The 27,500-nt window shown below is 49.4% G+C and overlaps 2 protein-coding genes across 2 annotated transcripts in view; both read left to right on the top strand.

Annotated features, from left to right (window-relative positions):
- The window catches only part of LOC140381488 (retinal cone rhodopsin-sensitive cGMP 3',5'-cyclic phosphodiesterase subunit gamma-like), a 455,783-nt gene that overhangs the window by 256,394 nt on the left and 171,889 nt on the right, over positions 1-27,500 (top strand). The gene's annotated exons all lie outside the window — the stretch shown is intronic.
- Positions 7,800-27,500, top strand: part of shank2b (SH3 and multiple ankyrin repeat domains 2b) — a 190,558-nt gene continuing 170,857 nt past the window's right edge. The window contains exons 1-3 of the mRNA XM_072465600.1: positions 7,800-8,080; positions 22,271-22,474; positions 23,673-23,744. Of these exons, the coding sequence (XP_072321701.1) occupies positions 7,814-8,080; positions 22,271-22,474; positions 23,673-23,744 (543 nt within the window). The 5' untranslated portion in view covers positions 7,800-7,813. The remainder of the gene's footprint in view (positions 8,081-22,270; positions 22,475-23,672; positions 23,745-27,500) is intronic.

Below are 27,500 nucleotides of genomic sequence, written 5' to 3'. Positions count from 1 at the left end.
GTTTGGGGGTCATTCCTCCAGTAGTTTGGGGGTCACTCCTTAAGTAGTTTGGGGGTCATTCCTCCAGTAGTTTGGGGGTCACTCCTTAAGTAGTTTGGGGGTCACTTCTCCAGTAGTTTGGGGGTCATTCCTCCAGTAGTTTGGGGGTCACTTCTCCAGTAGTTTGGGGGTCACTTCTCCAGTAGTTTGGGGGTCATTCCTCCAGTAGTTTGGGGGTCACTTCTTCAGTAGTTTGGGGGTCACTCCTCCAGTAGTTTGGGGGTCATTCCTCCAGTAGTTTGGGGGTCATTTCTCCAGTAGTTCGGGGGTCATTCCTCCAGTAGTTTGGGGGTCACTTCTCCAGTAGTTTGGGGGTCACTTCTTCAGTAGTTTGTGGGTCATTTCTCCAGTAGTTTGGGGGTCATTCCTCCAGTAGTTTGGGGGTCACTCCTTAAGTAGTTTGGGGGTCACTTCTCCAGTAGTTTGGGGGTCATTCCTCCAGTAGTTTGGGGGTCATTCCTCCAGTAGTTTGGGGGTCACTTCTTCAGTAGTTTGGGGGTCATTCCTCCAGTGGTTTGGGGGTAACTTCTCCAGTAATTTGGGGGTCACTTCTCCAGTAGTTTGGGGGTCACTCCTCCAGTAGTTTGGGGGTCACTCCTCCAGTAGTTTGGGGGTCATTTCTCCAGTAGTTCGGGGGTCATTCCTCCAGTAGTTTGGGGGTCACTTCTCCAGTAGTTTGCGGGTCATTTCTCCAGTAGTTTGGGGGTCACTTCTTCAGTAGTTTGGGGGTCACTTCTCCAGTAGTTTGGGGGTCACTCCTCCAGTAGTTTGGGGGTCACTCCTCCAGTAGTTTGGGGGTCACTTCTCCAGTAGTTTGGGGGTCATTCCTCCAGTAGTTTGGGGGTCATTCCTCCAGTAGTTTGGGGGTCACTTCTCCAGTAGTTTGGGGGTCACTTCTCCCGTAGTTTGGGGGTCACTCCTCCAGTAGTTTGGGGGTCATTCCTCCAGTAGTTTGCGGGTCACTCATCCAGTAGTTTGGGGGTCATTCCTCCAGTAGTTTGGGGGTCACTTCTCCAGTAGTTTGGGGGTCACTTCTCCAGTAGTTTTGGGGTCACTCCTCCAGTAGTTTGGGGGTCACTCCTCCAGTAGTTTGGGGGTCACTTCATCAGTAGTTTGGGGGTCACTTCTCCAGTAGTTTGGGGGTCACTCCTCCAGTAGTTTGGGGGTCACTTCTCCAGTAGTTTTGGGGTCACTCCTCCAGTAGTTTGGGGGTCATTCCTGCAGTAGTTTGGGGGTCACTTCTCCAGTAGTTTTTGGGGTCACTTCTCCAGTAGTTTGGGGGTCATTCCTCCGTTTGGGGTTCACTTCTCCAGTAGTTTGGGGGTCACTCCTCCAGTAGTTTGGGGGTCGTTCCTCTAGTAGTTTGGGGGTCACTTCTCCAGTAGTTTGGGGGTCATTCCTCCGTTTGGGGGTCACTTCTCCAGTAGTTTGGGGGTCACTCCTCCAGTAGTTTGGGGGTCACTTCTCCAGTAGTTTGGGGGTCAATTTTCCAGTAGTTTGGGGGTCATTCCTCCAGTAGTTTGGGGGTCACTTCTCCAGTAGTTTGGGGGTCACTCCTCCAGTAGTTTTGGGGGTCACATCTCCAGTAGTTTGGGGGTCATTCCTCCAGTAGTTTGGGGGTCACTTCTCCAGTAGTTTGGGGGTCACTTCTCCAGTAGTTTGGTGGTCATTCCTCCAGTAGTTTGGGGGTCACTTCTTCAGTAGTTTGGGGGTCACTTCTCCAGTAGTTTGGGGGTCATTCTTCCGTTTGGGGGTCACTTCTCCAGTAGTTTGGGGGTCATTGCTCCGTTTGGGGGTCACTTCTCCAGTAGTTTGGGGGTCACTTCTCCAGTAGTTTGGGGGTCACTTCTCCAGTAGTTTGCGGGTCACTTCTTCAGTAGTTTGGGGGTCACTTCTACAGTAATTTGCGGGTCACTCCTCCAGTAGTTTGGGGGTCACTTCTCCAGTAGTTTGGGGGTCACTCCTCCAGTAGTTTGGGGGTCACTTCTCCAGTAGTTTGGGGGTCACTTTTCCAGTAGTTTCGGGGTTTCTCCTCCAGTAGTTTGGGGGTCACTTCTCCAGTAGTTTGGGGGTCACTCCTCCAGTAGTTTGGGGGTCACTTCTCCAGTAGTTTGGGGGTCACTCCTCCAGTAGTTTGGGGGTCACTTCTCCAGTAGTTTGGGGGTCACTTTTCCAGTAGTTTCGGGGTTTCTCCTCCAGTAGTTTGGGGGTCACTTCTCCAGTAGTTTGGGGGTCACTCCTCCAGTAGTTTGGGGGTCACTTCTCCAGTAGTTTGGGGGTCACTTTTCCAGTAGTTTCGGGGTTTCTCCTCCAGTAGTTTGGGGGTCACATCTCCAGTAGTTTGGGGGTCATTCCTCCGTTTGGCGGTCACTTCTCCAGTAGTTTGGGGGTCACTCCTCCAGTAGTTTGGGGGTCACTTCTCCAGTAGTTTGGGGGTCATTCCTCTGTTTGGGGGTCACTTCTCCAGTAGTTTGGGGGTCACTTTTCCAGTAGTTTGGGGGTAATTCCTCCATTTGGGGGTCACTTCTCCAGTAGTTTGGGGGTCACTTCTCCAGTAGTTTGCGGGTCACTCCTCCAGTAGTTTGGGGTTCACTTCTCCAGTAGTTTGGGGGTCACTTCTCCAGTAGTTTGGGGGTCACTTCTCCAGTAGTTTGGGGGTCATTCTTCCAGTAGTTTGGGGGTCATTCCTCCAGTAGTTTGGGGGTCAATCCTCCAGTAGTTTGGGGGTCATATCTCCAGTAGTTTGGGGGTCATTCCTCCAGTAGTTTGTGGGTCACTCCTCCAGTAGTTTGGGGGTCACTCCTCCAGTAGTTTGCGGGTCACTCCTCCAGTAGTTTGGGGGTCACTCCTCCAGTAGTTTGGGGGTCACTTCTTCAGTAGTTTGGGGGTCATTCCTCCAGTAGTTTGGGGGTCACTTCTCCAGTAGTTTGGGGGTCACTTCTCCAGTAGTTTGGAGGTCACTCCTCCAGTAGTTTGGGGGTCACTTCTCCAGTAGTTTGGGGGTCACTCCTCCAGTAGTTTGGGGGTCATTCCTGCAGTAGTTTGGGGGTCACTTCTCCAGTAGTTTGGGGGTCACTTCTCCAGTAGTTTGGGGGTCATTCCTCCGTTTGGGGGTCACTTCTCCAGTAGTTTGGGGGTCACTCCTCCAGTAGTTTGGGGGTCGTTCCTCTAGTAGTTTGGGGGTCACTTCTCCAGTAGTTTGGGGGTCATTCCTCCGTTTGGGGGTCACTTCTCCAGTAGTTTGGGGGTCACTCCTCCAGTAGTTTGGGGGTCACTTCTCCAGTAGTTTGGGGGTCAATTTTCCAGTAGTTTGGGGGTCATTCCTCCAGTAGTTTGGGGGTCACTTCTCCAGTAGTTTGGGGGTCATTCCTCCGTTTGGGGGTCACTTCTCCAGTAGTTTGGGGGTCACTTCTCCAGTAGTTTGGGGGTAACTTCTCCAGTAGTTTGCGGGTCACGCCTCCAGTAGTTTGGGGGTCACTTCTCCAGTAGTTTGGGGGTCACTTTTCCAGTAGTTTCGGGGTTTCTCCTCCAGTAGTTTGGGGGTCACTTCTCCAGTAGTTTGGGGGTCACTCCTCCAGTAGTTTGGGGGTCACTTCTCCAGTAGTTTGGGGGTCACTTTTCCTGTAGTTTCGGGGTTTCTCCTCCAGTAGTTTGGGGGTCACATCTCCAGTAGTTTGGGGGTCATTCCTCCGTTTGGCGGTCACTTCTCCAGTAGTTTGGGGGTCACTCCTCCAGTAGTTTGGGGGTCACTTCTCCAGTAGTTTGGGGGTCATTCCTCTGTTTGGGGGTCACTCCTCCAGTAGTTTGGGGGTCACTCCTCCAGTAGTTTGCGGGTCACTCCTCCAGTAGTTTGGGGGTCACTCCTCCAGTAGTTTGGGGGTCACTTCTTCAGTAGTTTGGGGGTCATTCCTCCAGTAGTTTGGGGGTCACTTCTCCAGTAGTTTGGGGGTCACTTCTCCAGTAGTTTGGAGGTCACTCCTCCAGTAGTTTGGGGGTCACTTCTCCAGTAGTTTGGGGGTCACTCCTCCAGTAGTTTGGGGGTCATTCCTGCAGTAGTTTGGGGGTCACTTCTCCAGTAGTTTGGGGGTCACTTCTCCAGTAGTTTGGGGGTCATTCCTCCGTTTGGGGGTCACTTCTCCAGTAGTTTGGGGGTCACTCCTCCAGTAGTTTGGGGGTCGTTCCTCTAGTAGTTTGGGGGTCACTTCTCCAGTAGTTTGGGGGTCATTCCTCCGTTTGGGGGTCACTTCTCCAGTAGTTTGGGGGTCACTCCTCCAGTAGTTTGGGGGTCACTTCTCCAGTAGTTTGGGGGTCAATTTTCCAGTAGTTTGGGGGTCATTCCTCCAGTAGTTTGGGGGTCACTTCTCCAGTAGTTTGGGGGTCATTCCTCCGTTTGGGGGTCACTTCTCCAGTAGTTTGGGGGTCACTTCTCCAGTAGTTTGGGGGTAACTTCTCCAGTAGTTTGCGGGTCACGCCTCCAGTAGTTTGGGGGTCACTTCTCCAGTAGTTTGGGGGTCACTTTTCCAGTAGTTTCGGGGTTTCTCCTCCAGTAGTTTGGGGGTCACTTCTCCAGTAGTTTGGGGGTCACTCCTCCAGTAGTTTGGGGGTCACTTCTCCAGTAGTTTGGGGGTCACTTTTCCTGTAGTTTCGGGGTTTCTCCTCCAGTAGTTTGGGGGTCACATCTCCAGTAGTTTGGGGGTCATTCCTCCGTTTGGCGGTCACTTCTCCAGTAGTTTGGGGGTCACTCCTCCAGTAGTTTGGGGGTCACTTCTCCAGTAGTTTGGGGGTCATTCCTCTGTTTGGGGGTCACTTCTCCAGTAGTTTGGGGGTCACTCCTCCAGTAGTTTGGGGGTCACTTCTCCAGTAGTTTGGGGGTCACTCCTCCAGTAGTTTGGGGGTCACTTCTCCAGTAGTTTGGGGGTCACTTTTCCAGTAGTTTCGGGGTTTCTCCTCCAGTAGTTTGGGGGTCACATCTCCAGTAGTTTGGGGGTCATTCCTCCGTTTGGCGGTCACTTCTCCAGTAGTTTGGGGGTCACTCCTCCAGTAGTTTGGGGGTCACTTCTCCAGTAGTTTGGGGGTCATTCCTCTGTTTGGGGGTCACTTCTCCAGTAGTTTGGGGGTCACTTTTCCAGTAGTTGGGGGGTCATTCCTCCATTTGGGGGTCACTTCTCCAGTAGTTTGGGGATCACTTCTCCAGTAGTTTGCGGGTCACTCCTCCAGTAGTTTGGGGGTCACTTCTCCAGTAGTTTGGGGGTCACTCCTCCAGTAGTTTGGGGGTCACTTCTCCAGTAGTTTGGGGGTCATTCCTCCAGTAGTTTGGGGTTCACTTCTCCAGTAGTTTGGGGGTCACTTCTCCAGTAGTTTGGGGGTCACTTCTCCAGTAGTTTGGGGGTCATTCTTCCAGTAGTTTGGGGGTCATTCCTCCAGTAGTTTGGGGGTCACTCCTCCAGTAGTTTGGGGGTCACTCCTCCAGTAGTTTGGGGGTCATATCTCCAGTAGTTTGGGGGTCATTCCTCCAGTAGTTTGTGGGTCACTCCTCCAGTAGTTTGGGGGTCACTTCTCCAGTAGTTTGCGGGTCACTCCTCCAGTAGTTTGGGGGTCACTCCTCCAGTAGTTTGCGGGTCACTCCTCCAGTAGTTTGGGGGTCATTCTTCCAGTAGTTTGGGGGTCATTCCTACAGTAGTTTGGGGGTCACTCCTCCAGTAGTTTGGGGGTCACTCCTCCAGTAGTTTGGGGGTCATTCCTCCAGTAGTTTGGGGGTCACTCCTCCAGTAGTTTGGGGGTCATTCCTCCAGTAGTTTGGGGGTCACTTCTCCAGTAGTTAGGGGGTCACTCCTCCAGTAGTTTGGGGGTCATTCCTCCAGTAGTTTGCGGGTCACTCCTCCAGTAGTTTGGGGGTCATTCTTCCAGTAGTTTGGGGGTCATTCCTCCAGTAGTTTGGGGGTCACTCCTCCAGTAGTTTGGGGGTCACTCCTCCAGTAGTTTGGGGATCATGTTTGTCCGGACTAAACAGACTCTAAAACACAGAGACATTAAATCCAAATGTCAAACAGAACAAGCTGAAGAATCTTTCAGATCAAAACCTCTTTTTCATCAATAAAACCCTTTTGTCATAAATATTCATTACGTTTCAATAATAAGTCAAAGAGCTGATTGTTTCCTTTCCTGTGATATTCTCCTGCTCTGCAGCGTTAGCCTTTAGCACATACAAGCTAACTTTGATACCAAGCTGTTGTTGGTCCAACTGATGAACAGAAATTACAACCGTCTCCATGGAAACTAGTCCCAGTGGGAGGGACTCGCGCTGTCACAACAAAATATTCACAATCAACACACGTCATGTTGAGACCGCTAAAGAGGCAATCAGGGGCCGCTCTGCAGGAGTCACGATTCTGCACTGATCAGGAAGAGGATTTCAGCCACGTTTCCACTGGTTCAGTTTGTTCAGTCCCAAAGTCTCAGTCTGAAGTCTCTGGGCCGTGTCGTGGATCCAAACCGGCCCCTGAGAGGTTCTGGCTCCCAAAGCGTCTGGCTCTTGGGCTCCAGGTGGACTTTAGCTCAGAGGGAGGAGCCTCCACAGCACAGCCAGATGATTGGACGAGAGAGAACTCAGACTCAGGCCAAAACAAGAGGCAAAAAGCAGAAACACAAAATAATCATTTGTCTCCAAACTCAGTGCTAAAGCGCTGTGTTTCCACTGATGCTAACCACTATGTGGAGCCTTAGCAACATAGAGCTAGCAAAGCACGTTAGCAACACAAAGCTAGCGTAGCGCGTTAGCAACAGCTGTTTCCTGTTTATGGCCGCGCAGCACTCGCTTTGTCAAGAGCCACAATCTGATATTTCCAGGTCACAATGCGTCTGACATTAGCATTAGCATTAGCATTAGCAAGACATAAAGAGAGGTTGAAACGCGGCGTAGAGGCTTTAGTCACGCCCCTCACACACACTAGCTTTAGCCACGCCCCTCACACACTAGCTTTAGCCACGCCCCTCACACACACACTGGAATTACCATAAAATACAAACTATTGAGTGCACCTAAATATAAACTGAACTAAAGTGAAGTCTTTCGCTGCTCGATTTCCGTCTTTGATCTTCTGCCTTTAACTAAAAAGCTGCATGAAATAAATATCTTTGTGTTTCCATGACAACAGTGTGATGTGTAAACAGTGAACGGTGAAGTTTTATCTTTCTTCCACCTTCAAACGCTTGTGCTTTTGATTTCAGCGCCCCTAGAGGCACATGGTTGTGAAGGACGCACTGGCTTAAGATAAGATAAGATAAAATATTCCTTTATTGTCCACACATTGGGAAATTTCATTGTTGCAACGCAGTAGATACAGAGGAAAAGGACAGAAAACTTATTATGGGAAGTTTAAAAAACACTCTTAATAGAAGAACTCTTATAAACAAAACTCCATAGACAAAACCTGTCATTTCTTAATAAGGAATGGAGGGGGAAAATAAAATAAATTAAAAACAAAGGAAAAATAAAAATCATTTTAAAAAATGAAAACAAAATATATATATATATATATATAGCGTTTAAAGTCCAAACGTTATATTGTTGAAGCAATCCTTTGTCTTGGAGTAAATAACATGGATCATATGCAGGGATTTAAGTCATCTGTCGTATAGACTTTAACGGACAGATAATGCAGTTTCATGTGGTTTACTTTTACCAGTGGTTTGTCTCTGTTTTGTCTCACATTTTGTCTCCTTCTTGTTTCTGCAGTTGATCCGTACGGCGGCGGCGGCGGCGGCGGCGGCGGCGATGCCCCGCAGTCCCACCTCCAGCGAGGATGAAATGGCACAGACCGAGTCCGACTTCTCCGGTGAGTCCGGAAGTTCGCGAGAGGAGAACATCTACGAGACCATAAGATCTCCAGAAGAACCCCCCAAGACCCCGAGACCTCACCCGGTCCTGGTCCGAGACCCCAAGTCCGATCCAAGGTCCAACATGGAGGAGCAGAGCCACGTGGACGATCCACACGTCAACTCCATGGTGATAAGAGTCCTGATCCCAACGCTGCAGCAGACCGTGAGTAAAAGCAGGACTGGACACAGGACTGGACCAGGACCGGACCAGGACTGGACCAGGGCCGGACCAGGACTGGACCAGGACTGGACCAGGACCGGACCAGGACTGGACCAGGGCCGGACCAGGACTGGACCAGGACTGGACCAGGACTGGACCAAGACCGGACCAGGACTGGACCTGGACCGGACCTGGACAAGTAGGACAAGACATTAGAAACGTGAACAGAGCCTGAGCTACAAACACAGACTTGAAACCTGGCGCTGCTGCTTCTCTTCTCCTCTGCACATGCTCAGTTAGAGCTTCTCTTCTCCTCTGCACATGCTCAGTTAGAGCTTCACTTCTCTGCACATGCTCAGTTAGAGCTTCACTTCTCTGCACATGCTCAGTTAGTGCTTCTCTTCTCTGCACATGCTCAGTTAGTGCTTCTCTTCTCCTCTGCACATGCTCAGTTAGAGCTTCACTTCTCCTCTGCACATGCTCAGTTAGAGCTTCACTTCTCCTCTGCACATGCTCAGTTAGAGCTTCACTTCTCTGCACATGCTCAGTTAGTGCTTCTCTTCTCCTCTGCACATGCTCAGTTAGAGCTTCACTCCTCTGCACATGCTCAGTTAGGGCTTCTCTTCTCCTCTGCACATGCTCAGTTAGAGCTTCACTTCTCCTCTGCACATGCTCAGTTAGTGCTTTTCTTCTCCTCTGCACATGCTCAGTTAGAGCTTCACTTCTCCTCTGCACATGCTCAGTTAGAGCTTCACTTCTCTGGACATGCTCAGTTAGTGCTTCTCTTCTCCTCTGCACATGCTCAGTTAGAGCTTCACTCCTCTGCACATGCTCAGTTAGGGCTTCTCTTCTCCTCTGCACGTGCTCAGTTAGAGCTTCACTTCTCCTCTGCACATGCTCAGTTAGAGCCTCACTTCTCCTCCGCACATGCTCAGTTAGAGCTTCACTTTTCCTCTGCACATGCTCAGTTAGAGCTTCACTTCTCCTCTGCACATGTTCAGTTAGAGCTTTTCCTCTGCACATGCTCAGTTAGAGCTTCACTTCTCTGCACATGCTCAGTTAGAGCTTCACTTCTCCTCTGCACATGCTCAGTAAGAGCTTCTCTTCTCCTCTGCACATGCTCAGTTAGAGCTTCACTTCTCCTCTGCACATGCTCAGTTAGAGTTTCTCTTCTCCTCCGCACATGCTCAGTTAGAGCTTCACTTCTCCTCTGCACATGCTCAGTAAGAGCTTCTCTTCTCCTCTGCACATGCTCAGTTAGAGCTTCACTTTTCCTCTGCAAATGCTCAGTTAGAGCTTCACTTCTCCTCTGCACATGCTCAGTTAGAGCTTCTCCTCTGCACATTCTCAGTTAGAGCTTCACTTCTCTGCACATGCTCAGTTAGAGCTTGACTTCTCCTCTGCACATGCTCAGTTAGAGCTTCACTTCTCCTCTGCACATGCTCAGTTAGAGCTTCTCTTCTCCTCTTGCACATGCTCAGTAAGAGCTTCTCTTCTCCTCTGCACATGCTCAGTTAGAGCTTCACTTCTCCTCTGCACATGCTCAGTTAGAGTTTCTCTTCTCCTCCGCACATGCTCAGTTAGAGCTTCACTTTTCCTCTGCACATGCTCAGTTAGAGCTTCACTTCTCCTCTGCACATGCTCAGTTAGAGCTTCACTTATCCTCTGCACATGCTCAGTTAGAGCTTCTCTTCTCCTCTGCACATGCTTAGTTAGAGCTTCTCCTCTGCACATGCTCAGTTAGAGCTTCACTTCTCTGCACATGCTCAGTTAGAGCTTCACTTCTCCTCTGCACATGCTCAGTTAGAGCTTCTCTTCTCCTCTTGCACATGCTCAGTAAGAGCTTCACTTCTCCTCTGCACATGCTCAGTTAGAGCTTCACTTCTCCTCCGCACATGCTCAGTTAGAGCTTCACTTTTCCTCTGCACATGCTCAGTTAGAGCTTCACTTCTCCTCTGCACATGCTCAGTGAGCTTCTCTTCTCCTCTGCACATGCTCAGTTAGAGCTTCACTTCTCTGCACATGCTCAGTTAGAGCTTCACTTCTCTGCACATGCTCAGTTAGTGCTTCTCTTCTCTGCACATGCTCAGTTAGTGCTTCTCTTCTCCTCTGCACATGCTCAGTTAGAGCTTCACTTCTCCTCTGCACATGCTCAGTTAGAGCTTCACTTCTCCTCTGCACATGCTCAGTTAGAGCTTCACTTCTCTGCACATGCTCAGTTAGTGCTTCTCTTCTCCTCTGCACATGCTCAGTTAGAGCTTCACTCCTCTGCACATGCTCAGTTAGGGCTTCTCTTCTCCTCTGCACATGCTCAGTTAGAGCTTCACTTCTCCTCTGCACATGCTCAGTTAGTGCTTTTCTTCTCCTCTGCACATGCTCAGTTAGAGCTTCACTTCTCCTCTGCACATGCTCAGTTAGAGCTTCACTTCTCTGGACATGCTCAGTTAGTGCTTCTCTTCTCCTCTGCACATGCTCAGTTAGAGCTTCACTCCTCTGCACATGCTCAGTTAGGGCTTCTCTTCTCCTCTGCACATGCTCAGTTAGAGCTTCACTTCTCCTCTGCACATGCTCAGTTAGAGCCTCACTTCTCCTCCGCACATGCTCAGTTAGAGCTTCACTTTTCCTCTGCACATGCTCAGTTAGAGCTTCACTTCTCCTCTGCACATGTTCAGTTAGAGCTTTTCCTCTGCACATGCTCAGTTAGAGCTTCACTTCTCTGCACATGCTCAGTAAGAGCTTCTCTTCTCCTCTGCACATGCTCAGTTAGAGCTTCACTTCTCCTCTGCACATGCTCAGTTAGAGTTTCTCTTCTCCTCCGCACATGCTCAGTTAGAGCTTCACTTCTCCTCTGCACATGCTCAGTAAGAGCTTCTCTTCTCCTCTGCACATGCTCAGTTAGAGCTTCACTTTTCCTCTGCAAATGCTCAGTTAGAGCTTCACTTCTCCTCTGCACATGCTCAGTTAGAGCTTCTCCTCTGCACATTCTCAGTTAGAGCTTCACTTCTCTGCACATGCTCAGTTAGAGCTTGACTTCTCCTCTGCACATGCTCAGTTAGAGCTTCACTTCTCCTCTGCACATGCTCAGTTAGAGCTTCTCTTCTCCTCTTGCACATGCTCAGTAAGAGCTTCTCTTCTCCTCTGCACATGCTCAGTTAGAGCTTCACTTCTCCTCCGCACATGCTCAGTTAGAGTTTCTCTTCTCCTCCGCACATGCTCAGTTAGAGCTTCACTTTTCCTCTGCACATGCTCAGTTAGAGCTTCACTTCTCCTCTGCACATGCTCAGTTAGAGCTTCACTTATCCTCTGCACATGCTCAGTTAGAGCTTCTCTTCTCCTCTGCACATGCTTAGTTAGAGCTTCTCCTCTGCACATGCTCAGTTAGAGCTTCACTTCTCTGCACATGCTCAGTTAGAGCTTCACTTCTCCTCTGCACATGCTCAGTTAGAGCTTCTCTTCTCCTCTTGCACATGCTCAGTAAGAGCTTCACTTCTCCTCTGCACATGCTCAGTTAGAGCTTCACTTCTCCTCCGCACATGCTCAGTTAGAGCTTCACTTTTCCTCTGCACATGCTCAGTTAGAGCTTCACTTCTCCTCTGCACATGCTCAGTGAGCTTCTCTTCTCCTCTGCACATGCTCAGTTAGAGCTTCTCCTCTGCACATGCTCAGTTAGAGCTTCTCTTCTCCTCTGCACATGCTCAGTTAGAGCTTCACTTCTCCTCTGCACATGCTCAGTTAGAGCTTCTCTTCTCCTCTTGCACATGCTCAGTAAGAGCTTCTCTTCTTCTCTGCACATGCTCAGTTAGAGCTTCACTTCTCCTCTGCACATGCTCAGTTAGAGTTTCTCTTCTCCTCCGCACATGCTCAGTTAGAGCTTCACTTCTCCTCTGCACATGCTCAGTTAGAGTTTCTCTTCTCCTCTGCACATGCTCAATTAGAGCTTCTTCTCTGCACATGCTCAGTTAGAGCTTCACTTCTCCTCTGCACATGCTCAGTTAGAGCTTCTCTTCTCCTCTGCACATGCTCAGTTAGAGTTTCTCTTCTCCTCTGCACATGCTCAGTTAGAGCTTCTCTTCTTCTCTGCACATGCTCAGTTAGAGCTTCACTTCTCCTCTGCACATGCTCAGTTAGAGCTTCACTTCTCTGCACATGCTCAGTTAGAGCTTCACTTCTCCTCTGCACATGCTCAGTTAGAGCTTCACTTCTCCTCTGCACATGCTCAGTTAGAGTTTCTCTTCTCCTCCGCACATGCTCAGTTAGAGCTTCACTTCTCCTCTGCACATGCTCAGTTAGAGTTTCTCTTCTCCTCTGCACATGCTCAGTTAGAGCTTCTTCTCTGCACATGCTCAGTTAGAGCTTCACTTCTCCTCTGCACATGCTCAGTTAGAGCTTCTCTTCTCCTCTGCACATGCTCAGTTAGAGTTTCTCTTCTCCTCTGCACATGCTCAGTTAGAGCTTCTCTTCTTCTCTGCACATGCTCAGTTAGAGCTTCACTTCTCCTCTGCACATGCTCAGTTAGAGCTTCACTTCTCTGCACATGCTCAGTTAGAGCTTCACTTCTCCTCTGCACATGCTCAGTAAGAGCTTCTCTTCTCCTCTGCACATGCTCAGTTAGAGCTTCACTTCTCCTCTGCACATGCTCAGTTAGAGTTTCTCTTCTCCTCCGCACATGCTCAGTTAGAGCTTCACTTTTCCTCTGCACATGCTCAGTTAGAGCTTCACTTCTCCTCTGCACATGCTCAGTTAGAGCTTCACTTCTCCTCTGCACATGCTCAGTTAGAGCTTCTCCTCTGCACATTCTCAGTTAGAGCTTCACTTCTCTGCACATGCTCAGTTAGAGCTTCACTTCTCCTCTGCACATGCTCGGTTAGAGCTTCACTTCTCCTCTGCACATGCTCAGTTAGAGCTTCTCTTCTCCTCTTGCACATGCTCAGTAAGAGCTTCTCTTCTCCTCTGCACATGCTCAGTTAGAGCTTCACTTCTCCTCTGCACATGCTCAGTTAGAGTTTCTCTTCTCCTCCGCACATGCTCAGTTAGAGCTTCACTTTTCCTCTGCACATGCTCAGTTAGAGCTTCACTTCTCCTCTGCACATGCTCAGTTAGAGCTTCACTTCTCCTCTGCACATGCTCAGTTAGAGCTTCTCTTCTCCTCTTGCACATGCTCAGTAAGAGCTTCTCTTCTCCTCTGCACATGCTCAGTTAGAGCTTCACTTCTCCTCCGCAAATGCTCAGTTAGAGTTTCTCTTCTCCTCCGCACATGCTCAGTTAGAGCTTCACTTTTCCTCTGCACATGCTCAGCTAGAGCTTCACTTCTCCTCTGCACATGCTCAGTTAGAGCTTCACTTATCCTCTGCACATGCTCAGTTAGAGCTTCTCTTCTCTGCACATGCTTAGTTAGAGCTTCTCCTCTGCACATGCTCAGTTAGAGCTTCACTTCTCTGCACATGCTCAGTTAGAGCTTCACTTCTCCTCTGCACATGCTCAGTTAGAGCTTCTCTTCTCCTCTTGCACATGCTCAGTAAGAGCTTCTCTTCTCTGCACATGCTCAGTTAGAGCTTCACTTCTCCTCTGCACATGCTCAGTTAGAGTTTCTCTTCTCCTCCGCACATGCTCAGTTAGAGCTTCACTTTTCCTCTGCACATGCTCAGTTAGAGCTTCACTTCTCCTCTGCACATGCTCAGTGAGCTTCTCTTCTCCTCTGCACATGCTCATTTAGAGCTTCTCCTCTGCACATGCTCAGTTAGAGCTTCACTTCTCTGCACATGCTCAGTTAGAGCTTCACTTCTCCTCTGCACATGCTCAGTTAGAGTTTCTCTTCTCCTCCGCACATGCTCAGTTAGAGCTTCACTTTTCCTCTGCACATGCTCAGTTAGAGCTTCACTTCTCCTCTGCACATGCTCAGTTAGAGCTTCACTTCTCCTCTGCACATGCTCAGTTAGAGCTTCTTCTCTGCACATGCTCAGTTAGAGCTTCACTTCTCCTCTGCACATGCTCAGTTAGAGCTTCTCTTCTCCTCTGCACATGCTCAGTTAGAGTTTCTCTTCTCCTCTGCACATGCTCAGTTAGAGCTTATCTTCTTCTCTGCACATGCTCAGTTAGAGCTTCACTCTCCTCTGCACATGCTCAGTTAGAGCTTCACTTCTCCTCTGCACATGCTCAGTTAGAGCTTCTCTTCTCCTCTGCACATGCTCAGTTAGAGCTTCACTTCTCCTCCGCACATGCTCAGTTAGAGTTTCTCTTCTCCTCCGCACATGCTCAGTTAGAGCTTCACTTTTCCTCTGCACATGCTCAGTTAGAGCTTCACTTCTCCTCTGCACATGCTCAGTTAGAGCTTCACTTATCCTCTGCACATGCTCAGTTAGAGCTTCTCTTCTCCTCTGCACATGCTTAGTTAGAGCTTCTCCTCTGCACATGCTCAGTTAGAGCTTCACTTCTCTGCACATGCTCAGTTAGAGCTTCACTTCTCCTCTGCACATGCTCAGTTAGAGCTTCTCTTCTCCTCTTGCACATGCTCAGTAAGAGCTTCTCTTCTCCTCAGCACATGCTCAGTTAGAGCTTCACTTCTCCTCTGCACATGCTCAGTTAGAGTTTCTCTTCTCCTCCGCACATGCTCAGTTAGAGCTTCACTTTTCCTCTGCACATGCTCAGTTAGAGCTTCACTTCTCCTCTGCACATGCTCAGTGAGCTTCTCTTCTCCTCTGCACATGCTCATTTAGAGCTTCTCCTCTGCACATGCTCAGTTAGAGCTTCACTTCTCTGCACATGCTCAGTTAGAGCTTCACTTCTCCTCTGCACATGCTCAGTTAGAGCTTCACTTCTCCTCTGCACATGCTCAGTTAGAGTTTCTCTTCTCCTCCGCACATGCTCAGTTAGAGCTTCACTTTTCCTCTGCACATGCTCAGTTAGAGCTTCACTTCTCCTCTGCACATGCTCAGTTAGAGCTTCACTTCTCCTCTGCACATGCTCAGTTAGAGCTTCTTCTCTGCACATGCTCAGTTAGAGCTTCACTTCTCCTATGCACATGCTCAGTTAGAGCTTCTCTTCTCCTCTGCACATGCTCAGTTAGAGTTTCTCTTCTCTGCACATGCTCAGTTAGAGCTTCTCTTCTTCTCTGCACATGCTCAGTTAGAGCTTCACTCTCCTCTGCACATGCTCAGTTAGAGCTTCACTTCTCCTCTGCACATGATCAGTTAGAGCTTCTCTTTTCCTCTGCACATGCTCAGTTAGAGCTTCTCTTCTCCTCTGCACATGCTCAGTTAGAGCTTCTCTTCTCCTCTGCACATGCTCAGTTAGAGCTTCATTTCTCCTCTGCACATGCTCAGTTAGAGCTTCTCTTCTCCTCTGCACATGCTCAGTTAGAGCTTCTCTTCTCCTCTGCACATGCTCAGTTAGAGCTTCACTTCTCCTCTGCACATGCTCAGTTAGAGCTTCTCTTCCCCTCTGCACATGCTCAGTTAGAGCTTCTCTTCTCCTCTGCACATGCTCAGTTAGAGCTTCTCTTCTCCTCTGCACATGCTCAGTTAGAGCTTCTCTTCTCCTCTGCACATGCTCAGTTAGAGCTTCTCTTCTCCTCTGCACATGCTCAGTTAGAGCTTCTCTTCCCCTCTGCACATGCTCAGTTAGAGCTTCACTTCTCCTCTGCACATGCTCAGTTAGAGTTTCTCTTCTCCTCCGCACATGCTCAGTTAGAGCTTCACTTTTCCTCTGCACATGCTCAGTTAGAGCTTCACTTCTCCTCTGCACATGCTCAGTTAGAGCTTCACTTATCCTCTGCACATGCTCAGTTAGAGCTTCTCTTCTCCTCTGCACATGCTTAGTTAGAGCTTCTCCTCTGCACATGCTCAGTTAGAGCTTCACTTCTCTGCACATGCTCAGTTAGAGCTTCACTTCTCCTCTGCACATGCTCAGTTAGAGCTTCACTTCTCCTCTGCACATGCTCAGTTAGAGCTTCACTTTTCCTCTGCACATGCTCAGTTAGAGCTTCACTTCTCCTCTGCACATGCTCAGTGAGCTTCTCTTCTCCTCTGCACATGCTCAGTTAGAGCTTCTCCTCTGCACATGCTCAGTTAGAGCTTCACTTCTCTGCACATGCTCAGTTAGAGCTTCACTTCTCCTCTGCACATGCTCAGTTAGAGCTTCTCTTCTCCTCTTGCACATGCTCAGTAAGAGCTTCTCTTCTCCTCTGCACATGCTCAGTTAGAGCTTCACTTCTCCTCTGCACATGCTCAGTTAGAGCTTCACTTCTCCTCTGCACATGCTCAGTTAGAGCTTCACTTCTCCTCTGCACATGCTCAGTTAGAGCTTCTTCTCTGCACATGCTCAGTTAGAGCTTCACTTCTCCTCTGCACATGCTCAGTTAGAGCTTCTCTTCTCCTCTGCACATGCTCAGTTAGAGTTTCTCTTCTCCTCTGCACATGCTCAGTTAGAGCTTCTCTTCTTCTCTGCACATGCTCAGTTAGAGCTTCACTCTCCTCTGCACATGCTCAGTTAGAGCTTCACTTCTCCTCTGCACATGCTCAGTTAGAGCTTCTCTTCTCCTCTGCACATGCTCAGTTAGAGCTTCTCTTCTCCTCTGCACATGCTCAGTTAGAGCTTCATTTCTCCTCTGCACATGCTCAGTTAGAGCTTCACTTCTCCTCTGCACATGCTCAGTTAGAGCTTCTCTTCCCCTCTGCACATGCTCAATTAGAACTTCACTTCCCATCTGCACATGCTCAGTTAGAGCTTCTCTTCTCCTCTGCACATGCTCAGTTAGAACTTCACTTCCCATCTGCACATGCTCAGTTAGAGCTTCTCTTCCCCTCTGCACATGCTCAGTTAGAGTCTGCTCTGGCTCTAAAAGCTCATGTTAGAGTGCGGAGCATGAACGGGCTTCTGAACACGCCCACAGACTGAGCAGCTGCAGGAGAAGAAGACCTGAGCTTCCTGCAGTACCGCTCAGCGCCTGTAGAGGCTGCAGCAGCAGAAGTGAGGGGGAAACACGCATATATTTCAGAACAATGTACTTATAGTTGTGACATGGAGTCATTTTAGCTTTCATTGCCCACAGGAAAATGCTAATGCTAATGTAAATGCTAATGCTAATGCTAATGCTTATGCTTATGCTTATGCTAATGTAAAGGCTAATGCTAATGCTAATGCTAATGTAAATGCTAATGCTAATGCTAATGCTAATGCTAATGCTAATGTAAATGCTAATGCTAATGCTAATGCTAATGCTATGCTAATGCTAATGCTTACAACAACTAAAAAGAACATGAACCGTAGTTATGAAGCCCATCGTTACATGACATTCTCCCAGAATCTAGAAACGCTCAGCACAAAGTGACTAGAAACTGGGACACGCCCGAGTTTAAAGGGCGAAATAATGACGTTGTAAACAGCGCAAATAATGAGGTGGATTCACTGCTCTTTCGCGGCTCTTTCCCGGCTTTTTTACGGCTTTTTCACGGCTCTTTCACGGCTCTTCCGCGGCTCTTTCGCGGCTCTTTCGCGGCTCTTTATATAATAGTAACAATCTGTGAGATTTCTATCAGTGAATCTGACGTGTTTTGTGTTCTGGTCATGCTAAAGACACAAGAAGAAACAACACAATATTCCCCTCTTCACTGTCGAAGAGCGACTGGTGCTGGGACATGGGACATGGGGCTCTCTGTGTGTGTGTGAGTGTGTGTGTGTGTGTGTGTGTGTCTGTGTGTGTGTGTGTGTGTGTGTGTGTGTGTGAGTGTGTGTGTGTGTGTGTGTGTGTGTGTGTGTCTGTGTGTGTGTGTGTGTGTGTGTGTGTGTGTGAGTGTGTGTGTGTGTGTGTGTGTGAGTGTGTGTGTGTGTGTGTGTGAGTGTGTGTGTGTGTGAGTGTGTGTGTGTGTGTGAGTGTGTGTGTGTGTGTGTGTGTGTCTGTGTGTGTGTGTGTGTGTGTGTGTGTGTGTGAGTGTGTGTGTGTGTGAGTGTGTGTGTGTGTGTGTGTGTGAGTGTGTGTGTGTGTGAGTGTGTGTGTGTGTGTGTGTGTGTGTGTGTGAGTGTGTGTGTGTGTGAGTGTGTGTGTGTGTGTGTGTGTGAGTGTGTGTGTGTGTGTGTGTGTGTGTGTCTGTGTGTGTGTGTGTGTGTGTGTGTGTGTGAGTGTGTGTGTGAGTGTGTGTGTGTGTGTGTGTGTGTGTGTGTCTGTGTGTGTGTGTGTGTGTGTGTGTGTGTGAGTGTGTGTGTGAGTGTGTGTGTGTGTGTGTGTCTGTGTGTGTGTGTGTGTGTGTGTGTGTGTGAGTGTGTGTGTGTGTGTGTGTGAGTGTGTGTGTGTGTGTGTGTGTCTGTGTGTGTGTGTGTGTGTGTGTGTGTGAGTGTGTGTGTGTGTGTGTGTGTGTGTGTGTGTGTGTGAGTGTGTGTGTGTGTGTGTGTGTGTGTGTGTGTGAGTGTGTGTGTGTGTGAGTGTGTGTGTGTGTGTGTGTGTGAGTGTGTGTGTGTGTGTGTGTGTGTGTGTGAGTGTGTGTGTGTGTGAGTGTTTGTGTGTGTGTGTGTGTGTGTGTGTGTGAGTGTGTGTGTGTCTGTGTGTGTGTGTACTTCATGTGGAGGAGGTGAATTAAGTAAAATGAGGTTTGATTGTTCTAAAAACATCTGAACATCAAAGTTAAACAGAAAACTATGTCATTCTGAAAGAGTCAGTTAAGCAGCGCCTCATGGGAGGTTTGGGGTTCAATTCCCGCTCAGAGCAGTGAATATATTCCACTAAAGGAAGGTTCATTTGTTTTTTTCAAGATTATTATCAATTACCAGGACTAAACCAGGACTAAACCAGGACTAAACCAGGTCTAAACCAGGACTAAACCAGGACTAAACCAGGACTAAACCAGGTCTAAACCAGGACTAAACCAGGACTAAACCAGGACTAAACCAGGACTAAACCAGGTCTAAACCAGGTCTAAACCAGGACTAAACCAGGACTAAACCAGGTCTAAACCCGGTTTACATCAGGACTAAACTGGGCTGAAATCTCCAGTGTTGATTTTATGAAGAAAACTGCATCTGAATGAAAGAAGTGCTTCTAGTTAATGTCACGTTGTGGCAAAGCGGTGTGAAGAGTTGGAACAGACACCAGAACATAACAAAACACAAACATGATTCACTTTAGTCTAATTGTGTTCATCTGTTGATTTGAGTCCGTCTGTTCCGTCTGACCGTCTCCAGATGGAGCAGCTTCATTCTGATTCAGGATTATCACGTCTCAAATATGTCTCATCTTCACAGTCTGTGCAGTCGTGTGCTACTATCTCCACATCCACTATCTCCACATCGACTATCTCCACATCCACTATCTCCACATCCACTATCTCCACATCGACTATCTCCACATCCTCTATCTCCACATCCACTATCTCCACATCCACTATCTCCACATCCACTATCTCCACATCGACTATCTCCACATCCACTATCTCCACATCGACTATCTCCACATCCACTATCTCCACATCCACTATCTCCACATCGACTATCTCCACATCCACTATCTCCACATCCACTATCTCCACATCGACTATCTCCACATCCACTATCTCCACATCGACTATCTCCACATCCACTATCTCCACATCCACTATCTCCACATCCACTATCTCCACATCGACTATCTCCACATCCACTATCTCCACATCGACTATCTCCACATCCACTATCTCCACATCCACTATCTCCACATCGACTATCTCCACATCCACTATCTCCACATCGACTATCTCCACATCCACTATCTCCACATCCACTATCTCCACATCCACTATCTCCACATCGACTATCTCCACATCCACTATCTCCACATCGACTATCTCCACATCCACTATCTCCACATCCACTATCTCCACATCGACTATCTCCACATCCACTATCTCCACATCCACTATCTCCACATCGACTATCTCCACATCCACTATCTCCACATCGACTATCTCCACATCCACTATCTCCACATCGACTATCTCCACATCCACTATCTCCACATCGACTATCTCCACATCCACTATCTCCACATCGACTATCTCCACATCCACTATCTCCACATCCACTATCTCCACATCGACTATCTCCACATCCACTATCTCCACATCGACTATCTCCACATCCACTATCTCCACATCCACTATCTCCACATCCACTATCTCCACATCGACTATCTCCACATCCACTATCTCCACATCGACTATCTCCACATCCACTATCTCCACATCCTCTATCTCCACATCCACTATCTCCACATCTACTATCTCCACATCCACTATCTCCACATCCACTATCTCCACATCTACTATCTCCACATCCACTATCTCCACATCCACTATCTCCACATCCACTATCTCCACATCCACTATCTCCACATCCACTATCTCCACATCCACTATCTCCACATCTACTATCTCCACATCCACTATCTCCACATCCACTATCTCCACATCCACTATCTCCACATCTACTATCTCCACATCCACTATCTCCACATCCACTATCTCCACATCGACTATCTCCACATCCACTATCTCCACATCCACTATCTCCACATCGACTATCTCCACATCCACTATCTCCACATCCACTATCTCCACATCGACTATCTCCACATCCACTATCTCCACATCGACTATCTCCACATCCACTATCTCCACATCGACTATCTCCACATCCACTATCTCCACATCGACTATCTCCACATCCACTATCTCCACATCGACTATCTCCACATCCACTATCTCCACATCCACTATCTCCACATCCACTATCTCCACATCCACTATCTCCACATCGACTATCTCCACATCCACTATCTCCACATCCACTATCTCCACATCCACTATCTCCACATCGACTATCTCCACATCCACTATCTCCACATCGACTATCTCCACATCCACTATCTCCACATCCACTATCTCCACATCCACTATCTCCACATCCACTATCTCCACATCCACTATCTCCACATCCACTATCTCCACATCCACTATCTCCACATCCACTATCTCCACATCGACTATCTCCACATCCACTATCTCCACATCCACTATCTCCGCATCGACTATCTCCACATCCACTATCTCCACATCCACTATCTCCACATCGACTATCTCCACATCCACTATCTCCACATCGACTATCTCCACATCCACTATCTCCACATCGACTATCTCCACATCCACTATCTCCACATCGACTATCTCCACATCCACTATCTCCACATCGACTATCTCCACATCCACTATCTCCACATCCACTATCTCCACATCGACTATCTCCACATCCACTATCTCCACATCGACTATCTCCACATCCACTATCTCCACATCCACTATCTCCACATCCACTATCTCCACATCGACTATCTCCACATCCACTATCTCCACATCGACTATCTCCACATCCACTATCTCCACATCCACTATCTCCACATCCACTATCTCCACATCCACTATCTCCACATCTACTATCTCCACATCTACTATCTCCACATCCACTATCTCCACATCCTCTATCTCCACATCCACTATCTCCACATCCACTATCTCCACATCCACTATCTCCACATCCTCTATCTCCACATCCACTATCTCCACATCTACTATCTCCACATCCACTATCTCCACATCCACTATCTCCACATCTACTATCTCCACATCCACTATCTCCACATCCACTATCTCCACATCCACTATCTCCACATCCACTATCTCCACATCCACTATCTCCACATCCACTATCTCCAGGGTCATGAGTCCACAGGGTCATGAGAGCACAGGGTCATGAGACCACAGGGTCATGAGTCCACAGGGTCATGAGACCACAGGGTCATGAGACCACAGGGTCATGAGTCCACAGGGTCATGAGTCCACAGGGTCATGAGACCACAGGGTCATGAGTCCACAGGGTCATGAGACCACAGGGTCATGAGACCACAGGGTCATGAGTCCACAGGGTCATGAGTCCACAGGGTCATGAGAGCACAGGGTCATGAGTCCACAGGGTCATGAGACCACAGGGTCATGAGACCACAGGGTCATGAGACCACAGGGTCATGAGACCACAGGGACCACAGGGTCATGAGACCACAGGGTCATTTCTTCACAAACTGCACTTGACTGGAGTTAAACTACAACAGTCAAAGGCATTTTAAACTACTACAAATAAAAGAAAGTCCAGAATATAAATGTCTCTCTTCTTTCACAGAAATGCATGCGTTTTAACCCAGATGCCTCGGTGTGGGTGGCCAAGCAGCGCATCCTCTGCACCCTGACGCAGAGTCTGAAGGACGTCCTGAACTACGGCCTGTTCCAGCCGCCGCACAACGGACGAGACGGGAAGTTCCTGGACGAGGAGAGGCAGCTGGGGGAATACCCACAGCCCCTGACCCGAGGAGTGCCCTCTCTGCAGGTACTCACACGACCCGAGGAGTACCCTGTCTGTGGGTACTCACACTGACCTGAGGAGTACCCTGTCTTCGGGTACTCACACTGAGCCGAGGAGTGCCCTGTCTGCAGGTACTCACACTGACCTGAGGAGTACCCTGTCTGTGGGTACTCACACTGACCTGAGGAGTACCCTGTCTTCGGGTACTCACACTTAGCCGAGGAGTACCTTGTCTGCAGGTACTCACACTGACCTGAGGAGTACCCAGTCTGCAGGTACTCACACTGACCTGAGGAGTACCCTGTCTGTGGGTACTCACACTGACCTGAGGAGTACCCTGTCTGCAGGTACTCACACTGACCTGAGGAGTACCCTGTCTGCAGGTACTCACACTGACCTGAGGAGTACCCTGTCTGTGGGTACTCACACTGACCCGAGGAGTACCCTGTCTGCGGGTACTCACACTGACTAAGCTAAACCAGGACTAAAGGACTGGAGCCATAGAAGAGTTTGCGAACAACCTCAGTGACTTCAGCTCAGGTGATGGACGAGTCTCTGAGTCCTCGGTCTCTGCTTCTTCTTCAGAAGACGTGACTGAGGGATTGAGGACGTCCTCAAAGTCCTTCCACCGTCCGACCACATCCCCAGTCGAGGTCAGAGGTCAGCAGGTCTCCACCTGAAGCACTGCTTCCTCCTCCTGAGGCGCCGGACGGTTTGCCAGAATTTCTCTGAGGCCGACTGATAGGCCTCCTCCATGGCCTCCTCCTGGCCTCCTCCATGGCCTCCTCCTGGCCTCCTCCTGGCCTCCTCCATGGCCTCCTCCTGGCCTCCTCCTGGCCTCCTCCATGGCCTCCTCCTGGCCTCCTCCTGGCCTCCTCCATAGCCCCCTCCTGGCCTCCTCCATGGCCTCCTCCTGGCCTCCTCCATGGCCTCCGCCATGGCCTCCTCCTGGCCTCCTCCATGGCCTCCTCCATGGCCTCCTCCTGGCCTCCTCCATGGCCTCCTCCTGGCCTCCTCCTGGCCTCCTCCATGGCCTCCTCCATGGCCTCCTCCTGGCCTCCTCCATGGCCTCCTCCTGGCCTCCTCCATGGCCTCCTCAAACTCCTCCTCGACCTCCTCCTAGTTTAGGGTCTTTGCCTCTGCAGCCGCTCGATTCCGTCCTCAGTCCCACGTTTATCACATGTTTGTCTTTCTCACTTTCTTGTGTCTGGTTTTTCCTCAGTTCCGTTACAAGAGCCGCGTTTATCGACCGCCCAACGTGGACGAGAAGCAGATCGCCAAACTCCACAGCAAGGTAAGGTTCATGAAGCTCTGAAGCTTCTGCAGGGGTTTCTGCAGGGGTTTCTCAGGGGTTTCTGCAGGGGTTTCTCAGGGGTTTCTGCAGGGGTTTCTGCAGGAGTTTCTGCAGGGGTTTCTGCAGGGGTTTCTCAGGGGTTTCTGCAGGGGTTTCTGCAGGGGTTTCTGCAGGGGTTTCTCAGGGGTTTCTGCAGGAGTTTCTCAGGGGTTTCTGCAGGGGTTTCTGCAGGGGTTTCTCAGGGGTTTCTGCAGGGGTTTCTCAGGGGTTTCTGCAGGGGTTTCTCAGGGGTTTCTCAGGGGTTTCTGCAGGGGTTTCTCAGGGGTTTCTGCAGGGGTTTCTGCAGGAGTTTCTCAGGGGTTTCTCAGGGGTTTCTGCAGGGGTTTCTGCAGGGGTTTCTCAGGGGTTTCTGCAGGAGTTTCTGCAGGGGTTTCTCAAGGGTTTCTGCAGGGGTTTCTCAGGGGTTTCTGCAGGGGTTTCTCAGGGGTTTCTGCAGGGGTTTCTCAGGGGTTTCTCAGGGGTTTCTGCAGGGGTTTCTCAGGGGTTTCTGCAGGGGTTTCTGCAGGGGTTTCTGCAGGAGTTTCTCAGGGGTTTCTGCAGGGGTTTCTGCAGGGGTTTCTCAGGGGTTTCTGCAGGGGTTTCTGCAGGGGTTTCTCAGGGGTTTCTGCAGGAGTTTCTGCAGGGGTTTCTCAGGGGTTTCTGCAGGGGTTTCTGCAGGGGTTTCTCAGGGGTTTCTCAGGGGTTTCTGCAGGGGTTTCTCAGGGGTTTCTGCAGGGGTTTCTGCAGGAGTTTCTCAGGGGTTTCTGCAGGGGTTTCTGCAGGGGTTTCTCAGGGGTTTCTGCAGGGGTTTCTCAGGGGTTTCTGCAGGGGTTTCTCAGGGGTTTCTCAGGGGTTTCTGCAGGGGTTTCTTAGGGGTTTCTGCAGGGGTTTCTGCAGGAGTTTCTCAGGGGTTTCTCAGGGGTTTCTGCAGGGGTTTCTGCAGGGGTTTCTCAGGGGTTTCTGCAGGAGTTTCTGCAGGGGTTTCTGCAGGGGTTTCTCAGGGGTTTCTGCAGGGGTTTCTCAGGGGTTTCTGCAGGGGTTTCTCAGGGGTTTCTCAGGGGTTTCTGCAGGGGTTTCTCAGGGGTTTCTGCAGGGGTTTCTCAGGGGTTTCTCAGGGGTTTCTGCAGGGGTTTCTCAGGGGTTTCTGCAGGGGTTTCTGCAGGAGTTTCTCAGGGGTTTCTGCAGGGGTTTCTGCAGGGGTTTCTCAGGGGTTTCTGCAGGGGTTTCTGCAGGGGTTTCTCAGGGGTTTCTGCAGGAGTTTCTGCAGGGGTTTCTCAGGGGTTTCTGCAGGGGTTTCTGCAGGGGTTTCTCAGGGGTTTCTCAGGGGTTTCTGCAGGGGTTTCTCAGGGGTTTCTGCAGGGGTTTCTGCAGGAGTTTCTCAGGGGTTTCTGCAGGGGTTTCTGCAGGGGTTTCTCAGGGGTTTCTGCAGGGGTTTCTCAGGGGTTTCTGCAGGGGTTTCTCAGGGGTTTCTCAGGGGTTTCTGCAGGGGTTTCTTAGGGGTTTCTGCAGGGGTTTCTGCAGGAGTTTCTCAGGGGTTTCTCAGGGGTTTCTGCAGGGGTTTCTGCAGGGGTTTCTCAGGGGTTTCTGCAGGAGTTTCTGCAGGGGTTTCTCAGGGGTTTCTGCAGGGGTTTCTCAGGGGTTTCTGCAGGGGTTTCTCAGGGGTTTCTGCAGGGGTTTCTCAGGGGTTTCTCAGGGGTTTCTGCAGGGGTTTCTCAGGGGTTTCTGCAGGGGTTTCTGCAGGAGTTTCTCAGGGGTTTCTCAGGGGTTTCTGCAGGGGTTTCTGCAGGGGTTTCTCAGGGGTTTCTGCAGGAGTTTCTGCAGGGGTTTCTCAGGGGTTTCTGCAGGGGTTTCTCAGGGGTTTCTGCAGGGGTTTCTGCAGGAGTTTCTCAGGGGTTTCTCAGGGGTTTCTGCAGGGGTTTCTCAGGGGTTTCTCAGGAGTTTCTGCAGGGGTTTCTCAGGGGTTTCTGCAGGGGTTTCTGCAGGAGTTTCTCAGGGGTTTCTGCAGGGGTTTCTGCAGGGGTTTCTCAGGGGTTTCTGCAGGGGTTTCTGCAGGGGTTTCTCAGGGGTTTCTGCAGGAGTTTCTGCAGGGGTTTCTGCAGGAGTTTCTGCAGGAGTTTCTGCAGGAGTTTGAAGCCTTCACACTGAATAAAAATTTCCGTTTGAATGTTTTTCTCTTCATTATGTAACTCCCTCTGCTGCCAGGAGATGGAGGCCTAAATTTTTTTTTTTAAATAATCAAGTCTCAACATAATGGTGAAAACTAAAGAATAACCGTGACCGCTTTAAAAGCAACATTAAGTCCTTTTGTTAGACTGTATTTTAAAGACTAAAACTGAACGTGAAGTGCTTTTTATCCGTCTGAGGAACAGTGTCTGCAGAAGAGAAACGTGCTGTAGAAACGAGCCCAGAACCTGCTGTTTCTGTGACTGTTGTTGCTCCGCGGCGTCGCGTTGTGTCCATTGATTGTTCTGGGTCTGGTTCCTCGGGGAGCTGCTCTCTTCTCTATTTTTACCTCTGCTCCAGTTGTTTGAGACGGTTCATAACGAGGCGAGCGAAGGAGAAACGCTGCGACGCTCTCCAGCACTTATCGCTCAATGAAGTGGGATCTCTGAGGTTTTACACCGTCTGAGGTTCTGCTATTTCAAGATGTGAAGATCCTGGCTCAGTGTTTGGATCCACATTTAGTCCTGGTACGGCCCTGGTTTTGTCCTGCTTTAGTCCTGGTTTAGTCCTGGTTTAGTCATAGTTTAGTCCTAGTTTAGTCCTGGTTTAGTCCTGGTTTAGTCATAGTTTAGTCCTAGTTTAGTCCTGGTTTTGTCCTGGTTTAGTCCTGGTTTAGTCCTGGTTTAGTCATAGTTTAGTCCTGGTTTAGTCCTGGTTTAGTCCTGGATTAGAACCTCCTGGAAACACAAACAGACAGTTGCCATGACAACAGCGTCCACTGTTAGAAACAGCAGAAATATAATCTCACTAAACGTTACATTAGTCAGAGAGAGTCTTCTGCCTCAGATGCCCTCCCATCCTCCTGACTTCAACTGATGGAAACAAACACGACTTAAAGCAGCAAACGCCTGACTAAAGGCCATGACAATAATGTGGCAAAAAGCAACAAAAACTTGACCAAATATCCTGAAAGCAGCAAGTAACCAAATGTGACCAAAGGTGACCAAAAGTGACGAAAAGTGACCAAAGGTGACCAAAGGTGACCAAAGGTGACAAAAAGATGAAGGCAAAAGTGATAAATACAATTCTAAACTGCAGCTGAGAAATGACTAAAACACGACTAAAAACTCTGACTTGATCTTGTGCTAAAGCGCCGTGTTTCCACTGATGCTAACGACTATGTGGAGCCATAGCAACACAAAGTTAGCAAAGCACGTTAGCAACACAAAGCTAGCAAAGTACGTTAGCAACACAAAGCTAGCAGAGCACGTTAGCAACACAAAGCTAGCAGAGCATGTTAGCAACAGCCGTTTCCTGTTTATGATCTCGCTTTGTCAAGAGCCACAATCTGATGTTTCCAGGTCATAAAGCGTCTGATATTAGCATTAGCATTAGCATTAGCATTAGCATTAGCATTAGCATTAACATTAGCATGACATAAAGAGGTTCAAACGCGGCGTAGAGGCTTCAGCCATGCTGAGAAGTCAAAGAAATGAGGCAAAACTGTTCCTGTGCACGCTCGCTTTAGCCACGCCCCTCACACACACTAGCTTT

This window comes from Eucyclogobius newberryi, unplaced genomic scaffold (genome assembly GCF_026437365.1).
Source record: "Eucyclogobius newberryi isolate DKJ021-1_F unplaced genomic scaffold, fEucNew1.0.hap1 SCAF_5, whole genome shotgun sequence".
Lineage (NCBI taxonomy): Eukaryota > Metazoa > Chordata > Actinopteri > Gobiiformes > Gobiidae > Eucyclogobius > Eucyclogobius newberryi.
Note: the sequence above shows the minus strand (reverse complement) of the source record. Positions and strands in the feature narration are given on the sequence as shown.